Source organism: Erpetoichthys calabaricus, chromosome 5, assembly GCF_900747795.2.
Source record: "Erpetoichthys calabaricus chromosome 5, fErpCal1.3, whole genome shotgun sequence".
Taxonomy (NCBI): Eukaryota; Metazoa; Chordata; class Cladistia; order Polypteriformes; family Polypteridae; genus Erpetoichthys; species Erpetoichthys calabaricus.
In genome coordinates, this window is record NC_041398.2 from 171,962,996 (window position 1) to 171,977,514 (window position 14,519).

The following is a 14,519-nucleotide window of genomic DNA, read 5'->3' on the forward strand; positions in this document are numbered from 1 at the left end:
TATGCCACTGTCTCTATTTATTCCTAGCATTCTGGTTTTATTTATTTACTTATTTATATTTATTTATTGTGTGTTTTTTTGCTTATGTTCACTGTCTGCGGGGGCGCATGCAAGCAAGCATTTCATTTTACATGGTACTTGTACTTGTGCACATGACAATAAATAATTGAATTGAATATACTGTAAGCCCTGTAGTATATTCAAGGTAATTTTCAAGCATGCATCTCTATTTTGAGGTAATATAACTGCAGATCTGTTTAATTTGGGGCCATTTGTGCTGTTTGCCCTTGATCACTTGTGACAGTGGTTCTCTAATCATTGACTGGTATCCCATTTGGGGAAAGGTTTTGCCTTGTGCCCAATACCATTGGTATAGGATGAGGTTTCCTTCAACCTTCGAACAAACTTAGAAAGTTCCAAGGACAAACAGACTGAAGTTGAGAATATAAGACGCTTTTTGAGAGAAGCGCATTGTAACATGAGTATTTTATAATGAAGTTTATTAAAAGAGCCAAATCATTTATAGTTTACTACTCTTTACAGCCAATTGGCCATCGCAGTATTAAAACTGAAGGAACTTTCTGAAACAATGAAAAAATAGTTTTGTCTTTTTTTTTCTACCACATAGTTGTATTTAAACATTGTGAAAGTTAGGGGATGCCACTGAGCCTCAAACACTAAACACACACACATAAAACAGTCAAGGGGATAAAGGGGAAGTTTATTACAAATACCTTAAATAAAATTGACAAACACGTGGTATTCTTCCTTTTCTCTCTGTTTCTCTCTCCGCACTACTACTCCTCCAAGATGAGTGTTGCCTGTCTCCGCTCCCGGCTCCGACTCGCCTGGATAAGGCAATGTGGTCTCTTCTATGGAGGACTCAGGAGTATTTCTGGTGCCAGGGCTTCACCCACTGGAAGTACTTTCGTGCCTTACAGGAGTCCCAAGTAGTACGGAGTGTAACTCCCTGCAGCACTCCCTAGCGGCACCCACAAACCCCGGCAGGGGTATGCTACCAGACTACAATTCCAGGTATATTAAACAGGAACTATTGCTCTCCCCTGTCCTTTTTTGTTATGGACATCTCAACCCGATAAAGACTCCAAACCAATTTCCGGCTGGAATATTGGTCCCAGCATGTTGTCCCTTTACACTTTATATGAACCCTGATTATTGCTACAATCTGTAAAGGTTAGTTAAATCCTAAATTATATACATAATCCAACAAATTTAGTTAATCTCCAAAACAATGTATATAGATAGATAGATAGATAGATAGATAGATAGATAGATAGATAGATAGATAGATAGATAGATAGATAGATAGATAGATAGATAGATAGATAGATAGATAGATAGATACTTTATTAATCCCAATGGGAAATTCACATTCTCCAGCAGCAGCATACTGATACAATAAATAATATTAAATTAAAGAATGATAATAATAATAATGCAGGTGAAAACCAGACAATAACTTTGTATAATGTTAAATGTTAACGTTTACCCCCCCCCCCCCCCCCCCCCATGTGAAATTGAAGAGTCGCATAGTTTGGGGGAGGAACGATCTTCTCAATCTGTCAGTGGAGCAGGACAGTGACAGCAGTCTGTCACTGAAGCTGCTCTTCTGTCTGGAGATGATACTATTTAGTGGATGCAGTGGATTCTCCATAATTGATAGGAGCCTGCTGAGCGCCCTTTGCTCTGCCACAGATGTTAAACTGTCCAGCTCCATGCCAACAATAGAGCCTGCCTTCCTCACCAGTTTGTTCAGGCGTGAGGCGTCTTTCCTCTTAATGCTGCCTCCCCAGCACACCACCGCGTAGAAGAGGGCACTCGCCACAACTGTCTGATAGAACATCTGCAGCATCTTATTGCAGATGTTGGACGCGAGCCTTCTAAAGAAGTATAGTCGGCTCTGTCCTTTCTTGCACAGCGCATCAGTATTGGCAGTCCAGTCTAATTTATCATCCAGCTGCACTCCCAGATATTTATAAGACAAATATGATCATTTGCCACATGTCATTCAACACATAATTTAATTAACGTCGCATACAGATTATAGTTTCCAGATGTTCTTTGGGTTATAAACTTAATCCCAGTTTTTGGACATTTTTAATTAAGGATTTCTGAAAAATCATTATTAAAAGCTAGGGAAATGGAATTTCTTTCTATATCCATTTAAAACTAAGTGAAGTATCTACAATAACAACTTGTGTTCATGGTGATAAAAAGAATTCAGGAATTTCTTTTATTTGTTTCTTGTATGTATTCAAACAAACACCAGTGGTTTGGTTGTGTTACCTTTTTGCATCTTTCTCAATTCACTTTTCTCATCTGAAAGAAGTGTTTCAATCTGAAAGATGTGATATGTTTAATCTACAGTCACATACAGCTAGCTTCAGTTTTGCTCATCTCCTCTATCTCAATTTTGATTGATGCAAAACAATGAGTGTTTGTAAAGATCCCTTTTTTCTACCACAGTTAATCTGTGTCATTATGGGAAATTATCCTCCTTAGCTCAAGCTAAGCTCCTCACCTTGTTATGGAAAGAGATCTCATTAATTTGGTCTATATTTAAAGATGTAAATGGTGAGTAATTATTAAATTGAAAGCATACTCCAAGGACTTGACCTTACTTCACTAACAAGGCCCTAAACAATGTCCGCAAAACTGTTGTTATTGCTGTCAGAGTTGGTCAATCTTGCAGTCACCTCCTTCCTGAAACATAAAGAAAACCCCAAACTTGTTGATCACTTCTCCTAGGGCAGCTACACACCCCACACACTAAAGGAACTAGCCAGTCTTTTCCAAAAGAGGACTTTGACTTCAGAGGCACTTGTTACTATGTTAGCCATATGCAGTAAATCACAGAGATCACAGTTGGCTAATTCCAAAAAGATAACAATCAACAAACAGCGGAGATGAAAACCATAGGATCCCTATACTGGATAAAAAATCATGAAGCAAGAGAAGAGACAAGGCACAACTTTGGTGACTTCCAGTATTACCAATTTTATGGTTTTGACTTACATTGAGAATACAGATACAACCCTTGGTCCACAAATACAGTGGCCAAAAGATATACATTAGTATCTCTGGAATCAAACTCGCTTGAAATATCTCCCTCAGTATACTACAGGATACATGGTCAGAAACTTCTTCTAATTTCATAAACCACATGTAGACAGCATTGGGAAATTCTCATTATTCCGCAGATATCTGTGTAAGGGTAAAGAGGTGATCTGGGCTAGGGTGGAATCCTCATTGTTCCTCCTGAATCTGAGGTTTAAATATCAGTCTCTGTTCTAGTACACTGGAATAGGCTTTTCCAGAGACACTGATAAGTGTTATACTTTGCAATCGGAACACTTTCATTTCCTTCTTTTTGAAAATGGTAGCCACCACTATAGTCTGTCGGGCCTACCTTCCATGTGACATTGAAGAAGGTTATTAGCCAAAACACCCCTGTAATATCCAGTGCTTTCAACATTTTAGGTTGAATCTCATCTCATGAGGTACGGTACCCTTTTTTAAGTATTCAGTCAGTTAAAACAAAATTAGCAATTTTGCTGAGCAGTTAAAAAAATAAAGAGTGGTTTTATTGTAAAGACTGTGTTCATAATAATATCCAGAAACAAAACATGGTCTTCTGCAACTTTGCCGAACTTTTAATGTTTTCATATACAAAGGAAAAATCCTAATGCCTACTTTTATTCACTCTAAGTACTTATGATATGGAGTGCACTGTATGCAGTTTATTTTTTGTAACCTCTGTTGTTTCTGGTGTGAGTAACTTGTGTTAATAATCCAAGACTGCCTGGACTACAGTAGCTTTGTGTTCGGCTATGTCTTGGCAAAAATATATAAAAGAATGAGAAAATCATCTTTAAAAGCAGTGTGTGAAATGGTATCACAGGGTGTGTTCATTACATATGACATAATTTTATGCCTCCAGATATAAGGCAAATTGATGCCACGCATGACATCACCTTCAAGATTCTACAAACAAAAATGTTCCAACATCACTAGTTCATGTACATATGTAATGAAACACTGGGTGTAAACATTTAAAAATCTTAACTTGTTTGACCTATTTCATTCCACATTACTAATTTTTTAAGCCTCTTACATTTTTAAAAAGTGTTTAGATTTTCTAGAAAATAAATTAATTAGATGCTGATTATTTATTTTTCCTAACAGCACCACAACTGATTAAATACAATGAAGTGTGTTAGATTGGTAAAGGTTTGCTTGATGGTAATATTTTGAAAATAATTTGAGTTATGGGTTATTTTGATACAGCTTTCAAAGACCATTTTTAACAACCCTCACTATACAATAAGCTGTCTTTTTTATATCTGAACAGCTTGTTTTCATTATGCTGGGTTTTTACACTGGTTGTTATTTGTTATAGTGGTGTCATGCCTAATTTCAAGCTTAAGAATCTGTGTTGTGGTTTCAAAAGGCCATTATCTTTCTTCTGCTAAGTGTAAGAGATCAGACCACGATAAAAACTTCGGGCACCCCCCCATATAACTGGAATGCAGCAAAAATAAAAAAAGGATTAATTGCAAAAACGCCTTTTCAGATGTTGGTTCCAAAGTGAACAGCCTTCAAAATGGCAGAACTTCTGGTTGTAAGTCCTTCTGGTAGGAAAAGGCGGGTCCAGGCAGTTGCATACTGGAAGTGACATCAGAGATATTACAGCTGTCAATCATTTAGTCTGCAGAGAGAGTAATAGAAAAGGCATTAAAACATAGCACCAGCCCCTGAAGTGGGGGTAGGGGGAATAATTATAATCACCAGAGTCCTTGAGCCATCCATCCATCCATTTTCCAACCCGCTGAATCCGAACACAGGGTCAACCTTATCTACAAGCAGTTCATGCTGTCATATTAAGTACATGTATCTAAACTACTGCAATATGTTGACACCACTAAAAGACTAACCTTATCTACAAGCAGTTCATGCTGTCATATTAAGTACATGTATCTAGTTAGTTGCGGTAATAAGAGCGTAGAAAGCACAACGTGTCGAGCGTGTGGTCGTCCAAGCGAGAGCGCACCTTCATGCAGAGTACACCAGCTGCTGAGAAAGCACGCTCTGCCTCCACTGAAGTAGGCAGCACAGTCATCAGATACTGATACACTTGTTCTAAACAATGCCCGCGCTTGCCGTTGCTCTGAAACACCGCCATTTCAGCTTTTACTGATGCATCCAGTTTCTTGTCATCATTCTGTGATGGCAACTTTCTTGGCACAGATAATGCGGATGCAACAGACTGACGCATTGCAATTTCAAGTTGCTGTTCAAAGCTGTTGTCTAATGAAGTGCAAGCTGCAGCAATGGCGCCACCTTAATTATTTTCAACTATAACTTTGTTACATCTTGATCGATTTTTACACTTTTACACGCTATATATGCGAGCTTGGCCGTTCCCGTTCACCCGGGAATTTCAGCAGTTTCATTCCCGGGAATGCCCTAATTAATAGAGCATGAGTGAAGCAAAGAACTTTTATGTGACATTTTAAAAATCATATATAAGGCTGTATTTGTGGCACAGTGGCAGTTAGGTTCTTAGGGACTTGGGTTCAGTTTCTGTTGCTGTCTGTGTAATGTTTGCACCAAACTCTGGAGTTTGGTATTGTGTTTATCTTGGTATTTTTATTTCCTTCTGCATCTCAAAGTTGTGCATCTGTATATTGACCAAGTATGGAGGAGTGTTAACTGTTCCCTCTGATTGTCTAGTGTCTGGTGCAGGGATTGGTTCCTTTCTGTAACCTTACTAGCTAACTGCTTAATAGAATCGAAGGATGAGCATTGAGGTATGGTATCTTGTCTTGTAATATGAAAAAATATGAAAACATTTATCATCTTTAATCTAAAAGTCTATAATATACATGCTATAACTTAAGCAGTAAAATGTTAAAAACATATCTGATAAAAGATTTAACTTAACTTTGTAATATTTAACTTTTACCTCTGCAGTTCCTTTGGTCTTTTTGATGATATTCTTTTCCTGACATTACTACAGTTCCTTTATCTTCATATAATCATTACTCTGCTACTTAATTTGGATTTAAGGTTATTTGCTTTGCATTGTATAGAATTGTATAGAATATTGTGAAAGTACTCATGAAACATTTTAAGACTTGATAGTTCTGTTATTTATGTACAGTCAGGTACATAAGTATTTGGACATTGACACAATTTTCATAATTTAGGCTCTGTACACCACCACAATGGATGTGAAATAAAGCAATCAAGATGTAATTGAAGTATAGACTGTAATCACCTTTAATTCAAGTGGATTAACAAAAATAATGTATGAGCTGTTTAGAAAAGACAGACATTTTTATACATGGTCCCCATATTTTCAGGGGCTCTAAAGTATCTGGACAAATGAACATAATCATAAATATAATAATCATTTTCAATACTTTGTTGAAAATCCTTTACAGTCATTGACAGTCTGAAATCTAGAACTAGGGTTTGTAGTAAATAATCAAGCCACAACACAATAAAAAGGTTTGGGGCAGCCTCCCGTATAATTGAAAGTTGGCTGGAGATACAAAAAGTTTAAGGAAATGGTCTTTACAGACAAGAGTCCAAAGCAGAACTGAACAGGTTAGGAAACATGGCGGATATATTGTTGAAAAACAGGAAGATGAGGGATCTTGGGACCGGAACTGGATATGAGGTTATCGGGCTGTGACTTCTTGAAATGTGGAAATTACGTCATTAGGAGGTGGGCTCTTCTGCTGGTCTGGAAGTGACGTCTTCTGGGGTGGAACCGAAGTGACATCATGGGAGCCAGACGGAAATTCCTGCATTTTGTCTGCGGGCAGATAAGGGAAAGGATTAGTGAACTCTGCCGCCCCCTGGGCTGACCGGGAATTACCTTTGTTTGAGCCCTTTAGCTGCCTTCCATGTGGACGTGTGTGATAGGATATATATCAAAAAATGGTGTTAAATTACAAAAACTACTTTTTGCTAATCAATACAAGTACACTGCAACCAAGCAAAGCAGCACTGTCCATGTACTGGCAGGCATCTCCATCTCTGCTCGCTGGCTCCTTCTATATGTTATATATAAAAATATAAAATTAAAGATATAGAAGGAGGAACTTTGGCTGAGAATAGGGAATACGGATAGGACTTACTGCCCTTAATTTAAATCTTGTTTATTTGGTATTAATAGTTGCGCCCCTCACCTCCCAGAGCGAGGGACTGGGTTGGACGGCAGTCGTGCGCGGAGGGCAGAACGGGGTGTGAGGGGAAGGACGCCCAGTGAGGACGATGTATTGATGGGTGAACAGTCATCTCTTAGTCATCGTTCAGTACGCACTGTCTGCTCATGTGCCCGCCCCCAACTCCTCACCTGAATTGCTTTCGTCTGTGTACAGTCCACATGCACTTGTGAGTCACATTGACTATTCATTTTCCAAACACTGCCTCAGTCGGTTTCGCATCTGCTACAGTCCACATGCACCTCTGAGCCACGTTGACTTTTCATTGTTCTGTTTGTCCGGGCCGGGTGAGGTTTCCCATGTTGAGTCTAATTAAGCCAAAGGCTCCACACCTGGTGGTGCCCTTCCGTCAATTCCTTTAAGTTTCAGCTTTGCAACCATACTCCCCCTGGAACCCAAAGACTTTGGTTGCCCAGTGGATCATGGGAATAACGCCACCAGATCGGCAGTCGGCGTTGTTTATGGTCGGAACTACGACGGTATGTGATCGTCTTTGAACCTCCGACTTTCGTTCTTGATTAATGAAAGCATTGTTGGCAAATGTTTTCGCTCTCGTGCGAATTGTTGGTGGGCGGGGCTCTGTGAGTTGGTGGGCGTGGCTGTCTTGCGTGCGTCTTGCTTGCCATGGACTTAGTGAATTATATATATACAGTGATCCCTCGCTATATCGCGCTTCGCCTTTCGCGGCTTCACTCTATCGCGGATTTTATATGTAAGCATATTTAAATATATATCGCGTATTTTTTGCTGGTTCGCGGATTTCTGAGGACAATGGGTCTTTTAATTTCTTGTACATGCTTCCTCAGTTGGTTTGCCCAGTTGATTTCATACAAGGGACGCTATTGGCAGATGGCTGAGAAGCTACCCAACTTACTTTCTCTCTCTCTCTCTCTCTCTCTCTCTTGCCCTGACTTTCTCTGATCCTGACGTAGGGGGTGTGAGCAGGGGGGCTGTTCGCACACCTAGACGATACGGACGCTCGTCTAAAAATGCTGAAAGATTAACTTCACGTTGCTACCTTCTGTGTGCAGCTGCTTCCTGAAGCGACATGCTGCACGGTGCTTCGCATACTTAAAAGCTCAAAGGGCATGTTTTGATTTTTGACTTTGTTTTTCTCTGTCTCTCACTCTCTCTCTCTCCCTGCTCCTGACGGAGGGGGTGTGAGCTGCCGCCTTCAACAGCTTTGTACCGGCGGTGCTTCGCATACTTAAAAGCCAAACAGCCCTATTGATTTGTTTGCTTTCCTCTCTGTTTCCTTTGAAGAGGAATATATGTTTGCATTCTTTTAATTGTGAGACAGAACTGTCATCTCTGTCTTGTCATGGAGCACAGTTTAAACTTTTGAAAAAGAGACAAATGTTTGTTTGCAGTGTTTGAATAACGTTCCTGTCTCTCTACAACCTCCTGTGTTTCTGCGCAAATCTGTGACCCAAGCATGACAATATAAAAATAACCATATAAACCTATGGTTTCTACTTCGCGGATTTTCTTATTTCGCGGGTGGCTCTGGAACGCAACCCCCGCGATGGAGGAGGGATTACTGTATATATATATATACAGTAGATGTTTAAGTTTAGCTTCTGTTAGTGAAGCATCACTACTGGAATACAGGAAATGCAGGAAGATTAACTTGCTATTTTTGAAAAAAGTTATATTAAAACTGTTGAATCTTTTCACATCTTGTCATGTCTTTGTTTTTTGCATCACATTATGAATGTAATATCGATAAGAGTATCAATAAGTATCAGTATCAATATTGATATCAATAAAATCTTAATGATACTCATCCCTATCTGTAACCCTTTTCTATCTTCAAGTGCTGGGTTTCCACCCTAGTGATATTTTGCCAGACTTTCTGCCATCAATTTTGTCTTCATAAAGTGAAATGCATCTCCACTTGGGTTGAGGTCAGTTGATTGACTTTGTCTTTGAACAATATTCCACTATTTTCTATTGAAAAGCACTTTGCTTTTCCAGTTTTTTGCTCATTGTCCATTTGTTCTGTGAAGTGTTGTCATATCAACTTTGCAGCATGCGGCTGAATTTGAGCAGATAGTATAGCCCTAAACATTTAAAAATTCATCCTGTTACTAACACCAGCAGTCCTATCATAAATAAACTTCCATTCACAACCATGCACTATCATGCCATAAAACTGCCTCCACCATAGTTGACAGATGATGTGCTATTCATTGGATCATGAGCCATTTCTTCTCTTCTCCATACTCTTTTGTTTCCAGCACTCTGATGTATATTGATCGTAGTTTCATTTGTTCCAAGAAATTTGTTCAATAACTGGACAGGCTTTTAAAAATGTTTTCCGGCAAAGTCTGGTCACACAAAAGGAGTGTGTGGCGCTGCTGATATTTTTGCAAAAGGGCGAAAGTCGAAATCTTTAGAGTCCTGGTGCTTCCTGTTTTGTTGCATGGTTGTGAGACATTGACGCTATCGATACCGCGTCTCTTCGGACAATTCGTGGGTACTGCTGGTTTGACTTTGTGTCGAATGAGTGGTTGCTCGTGGAGTCCTGAATGAGGCACATTACCTGGATTCTGAGCGAGCGTTAGTTATTGCACTACATCCATGTTTTGCTGATTCCCAGAGGGTGGTCCAGCTTGCAGAAGCCTCATTATTGAGGACCCAAGCATCCACACCAGGCCAAGGGGACGCCCACCTAACACCTTTCTGTGGCAGATGGATAGTCATTTCCGGAGGGTGGGACTGGATTGCGTGTCTTGGATCCCCAGCTGTTTCGTTGTGTAGTGGGTGCAGCAACGTGCTGTACAAGTGCATGCTCCTCAACCTGACCTGACGATAATCAGTTGACATACTGCTAAAATTCTATATTGTATATTGACAAGATTAATTTTAAATAATTATCGTTGAAGCTTGTCCTTGTTTATCTGTCTTTTCATATGTACAATATTCTTGCCTTTGTCCTAAGTGAAATTAAAGGCTGAATTGGAAATGGCTAGAAAGTCAGCTCATAGGTTTTGAGAGTTCGTGCTTCATTCAGATAATCCAGAATATTGACAGTTGTAAATGCAAGTATATTATGAATCTCACAGTCAGTAATGCAGCTTATTTATAGTGACAAGTTGAACACTGAACTTAAATCATGTTTTATTATTGTTTGAGGTGTATGTATGGTGTATTTTTAGTTGTTTGATTTTTTTTTCAAGTAAGTGTATGAGTTTATACAAATACAATTTGTGTCATACTTATATACAGTATACACATATACATATACATATATATATATATAAATATATAAATGCTATAATTTAGTTTTTCCTGTTTTTTTTCTCAGTTGTAGGAAAACCTGTGATTGAACCTGCGTCATCACAGATTGTTGTGGAATTGGGTAGAACTTTCATACTTAAATGCCGGAATGATGCTGGTGTGAACTGGTTCCTCGAAAGAAGTCAACGACGAAAGCTGTCAACTTGTGTAAAAAATAGCAACAGCAGTTACTGTGAATATGTTATCAAAAATGCAACAAGCAAAAATATGGGTAGATACATTTGTGCCAGTAAAAATGGTACAGATGAGAGTTCAGTCTATGTGTTTATAAAAGGTAATTTTATTACAACTTTATTATAAAATATAATTTGTCTTTAAAGAGTATGTATGTATATATCAATTTGTTGAATTTGTGCTGGATAATTTAAAAGAAGGCATTCTTATGGCACTTTCAAAAATTCCTGATTTGAAATTCTTTCTGTACTTCAAATATATTTCAATATTAATCAATCATGATGGGTTTTGGCTGACAATTAATTACCCAATACTTAATAATGCAGATTATGAAAAATGGTGAGTAAAATGAGTAAAAATAAATTAAAAAGTAAAATTTTTATTGCTGGCTATGTGTGTATGACTTTAAACTGGCACAATACTAAACTATATACCTAATAAAATTAGTGTTAAAAATTAGCACTTTGCTGTGCATGACACATGGTGTTACAGTGGTTGACATTTGGAGGTTATCATGCCATTACCAGGTGCAGGTAGAATATAACCTTGGACTGATGAACAGTCCTCTCACAAATATACACCGGCAATTAAGAGGTCCAAATTAACATGTGGGCATGTAGCAATTTGTGCTTTTTTAATTTGACCGAAGTCAAACCTTACATCATTATCTCTATAAGTAAAAATGTCTTTCTGTTGCATCTAATTAGAGAAACCTTTGATTCAGTCTAACCCACTTAATTTTATAGAGCAAATGATTTTCAAGTATCTCAACATTCTTTATAGTTACACTGGGAATATTCAGTAACATTAAATAAAATGCATGTAAGTGACATAGCACATAATTAAGATTGAAATGTTTCTTGTTTTAAATATTCTGTGAATATATGGAGTTGTGCCTTTTAAATTATTGTGACCATATATACCTGTAGAGGTACAGTCAACTTGCTGTTTCTTTAATAAATTACTAAACTTTCAACAAGTACAGAAGTGTTGAATATTACTAATGCTCAAATTCTGATAAAAGTTTTTTAATTTACTATTGGGGGAAAAAATGTCCATTAACTTTTTATTTTAAGGTCATTAGGCCTCTTTACTTTTGCTCGTGGATCTTTGAAGCATTGTTTTACTTGAAGGGTGGTTGAAATTTGACTAATCGGGACAGGAACAACCAATATGTCCACAGAAGGACCTTGCATACTGTGTGTGTTTCAAGGTTTAAGCTGAGGTTTCTTGTTTCTGTACTTTCTTTTTGATCAATTTGTGAATTCTAAATTCAATATACGTAAAATCAGGCTTCAAGCACTCCTATCAGCTGTAGGTGGAGAGATAGACATAGTGTGCCAGATGCCTAATTTTAATGTGGCAGTGTATGCAAATTGCATTTTTCAAATTTCTTTGCTGTAACATAGTGAAAACAAAACGTAGCACTCAGCTTAAAATGAAACAAGTTATCTGAGTAAATGAGATATTAAATTAATAGTAAGAACTAATGTTAAATTAAGAATGTGTTTGGAGTAAAAGCTTGCAATCATTTTGGTTTTCTAGTAACAGGATTTTCTAACCCAGTACCATTGAGGACAGCAAGCTGTGTGTTACAAAATTTTTATCCCTTAGTCTTTTTAAGTAACTTGTTAAAGGAGTATTTCTGTCTTAATTATGAACTTTTAATTCTAAAGATCATGTTTGCACTAGGGTGGCACGGTGGCGCAGTGGGTAGCGCTGCTGCCTCGCAGTTGGGTGATCTGGGGACCTGGGTTCGCTTCCCGGGTCCTCCCTGCGTGGAGTTTGCATGTTCTCCCCGTGTCCGCGTGGGTTTCCTCCGGGCGCTCCGGTTTCCTCCCACAGTCCAAAGACATGCAGGTTAGGTGGATTGGCGATTCTAAATTGGCCCTAGTGTGTGCTTGGTGTGTGGGTGTGTTTGTGTGTGTCCTGCAGTGGGTTGGCACCTTGCCCAGGATTGGTTCCTGCCTTGTGCCCTGTGTTGACTGGGATTGGCTCCAGCAGACCCCTGTGACCCTGTGTTCGGATTCAGCGGGTTGGAAAATGGATGGATGGATGTTTGGACTAGATACCTGGAACATCCTAATATGTGCATTATTGGTCATGGGGCCAACTCCATAAAATGAGGAAAACTATTTCTTTCTTTACTTAAGGAGCTACTGAGATTGATATCTTTCTGTTTCCATAAGCTTACTGGTTAATATTTTTATTTATTTCCAGATCCAATGAACATATTTCACAAAAGTGAAGTTAAAGACATTATAAAAAGTGCTGGTGAAAATGCTACTATACACTGCTTTGTGACAGATCCTAATGTTACAGAGTACACACTTCTTAAATGTGATAAACAGCCAGTTCCTCAGAATCTCATGTTTGTTTCCAGTGTGGAGAAGGCAATCATTATTCAAAACGTGCAAACATCATTTTCGGGTTGCTATTTATGTTCTGTAAAATATAATGGAGCACAACAATTTTCTCAAAAATATGACTTGAAAGTACAGGAAGGTAAGGACCAAAATTTTATTTGAATGCAGTTGGTCAATTTATGATTGATGTGCTAAGACATTATTAACACCCATGTTGCTTATAAGCTAAGTATCTCTTAAGTATAAATCATGCAAAATTGTTATTTATGATTTGTTTATTTAATGATACTTATAAGCTGTAACCTGTAAATATCTGTAACAGAAAGATCCCTGGTTATCAGTATGCAAATTTAAAGATGTTAAGCCATGTTGTTATTTCTGTGTGGTGCTGCATATGTGATTCTCTTTAGCTTCCATATTAAAAGAGGTTACTTTTATTCATAAATCTATTTTCCTATTCTTTAATCAGTGCAGTGTTTTTGGCTGCCTTTTTTCCTGTCATATTACTTTAGATTATCACATGAAAGGCCAAATATTTAGAGGCCTTAAACACTATAAAATTGTTACTTTTTTAAATCATGACTTAATCAGTGTGGTAGGGTGGCGCAGTGATAGTTCTTCTGTCTTGCAATAAGGATATCAGGGTTTGCATCCTAGATGCTTCCTCAATGGAGTTTGCATGTTCTGTGCTCCAGTATATTCCCACAGTCCAAAGGTTAGATGAATTGGCATTGCTACATTGGCATGTGTGCGCTTGCCCTATGATGATGGACTATGGATAGTTGGATTACATAACCAGGACAGCAAACCTTTTACTAAATATATTGAAATGAAACTGAACAGTGCTGTAGGAATCATAATCAAGCTTAATTTAGCTCAGAAGGTACACATACTTGCCTTTACAACAATAGAAGAGTTAACAGAGGACTGTAAATTGCTCGTAGCATGAGCAAACACATTTCTGTATTTTAGAAGTCTAAATTTGCTAGTATGTTTTTCTTTGTTTAAGCACCTGTTGTTGCTTTACAAATAAAAGGATTTTTACATTGGATAGATTGGAAGAATTTTTTTTTATTATTCTAGTACAAATAAAAAGCAATTCCATTTTAGAATCCTTTCCCATTAGCTGTACAAAATCTCTGAATTTCTTTTCTTAAATTGCCTCTGGCATCTTCAAAAATGTGCTAATTGCTCTATTGTAATGAAGGACTGAAATAATTGTGGTTTTAGCTAGGTTGCAGACCAAAACAACTATCAGGTCATTTTCCAGTGAAATAGCTTGATTTGTTATATTCTAGAACTTTACAGAAGCCCTCTCATATTTTGTAATCACACAAGTAATCTGGCTGTCCAGGTTTTATTTACAGATTACTTAGAAGGTGACTTTATATGATAATTGCAAAAAGCTATGTAAAACTAT

At 37.9% G+C, this 14,519-nt stretch overlaps 1 protein-coding gene across 1 annotated transcript in view; it reads left to right on the forward strand.

The window, feature by feature from the left end:
• The window catches only part of kita (KIT proto-oncogene, receptor tyrosine kinase a), a 75,594-nt gene that overhangs the window by 16,364 nt on the left and 44,711 nt on the right, over positions 1 to 14,519 (forward strand). The window contains exons 2-3 of the mRNA XM_028802231.2: positions 10,567 to 10,833; positions 12,954 to 13,238. Coding sequence (XP_028658064.1) covers positions 10,567 to 10,833; positions 12,954 to 13,238 — 552 coding nt within the window. The remainder of the gene's footprint in view (positions 1 to 10,566; positions 10,834 to 12,953; positions 13,239 to 14,519) is intronic.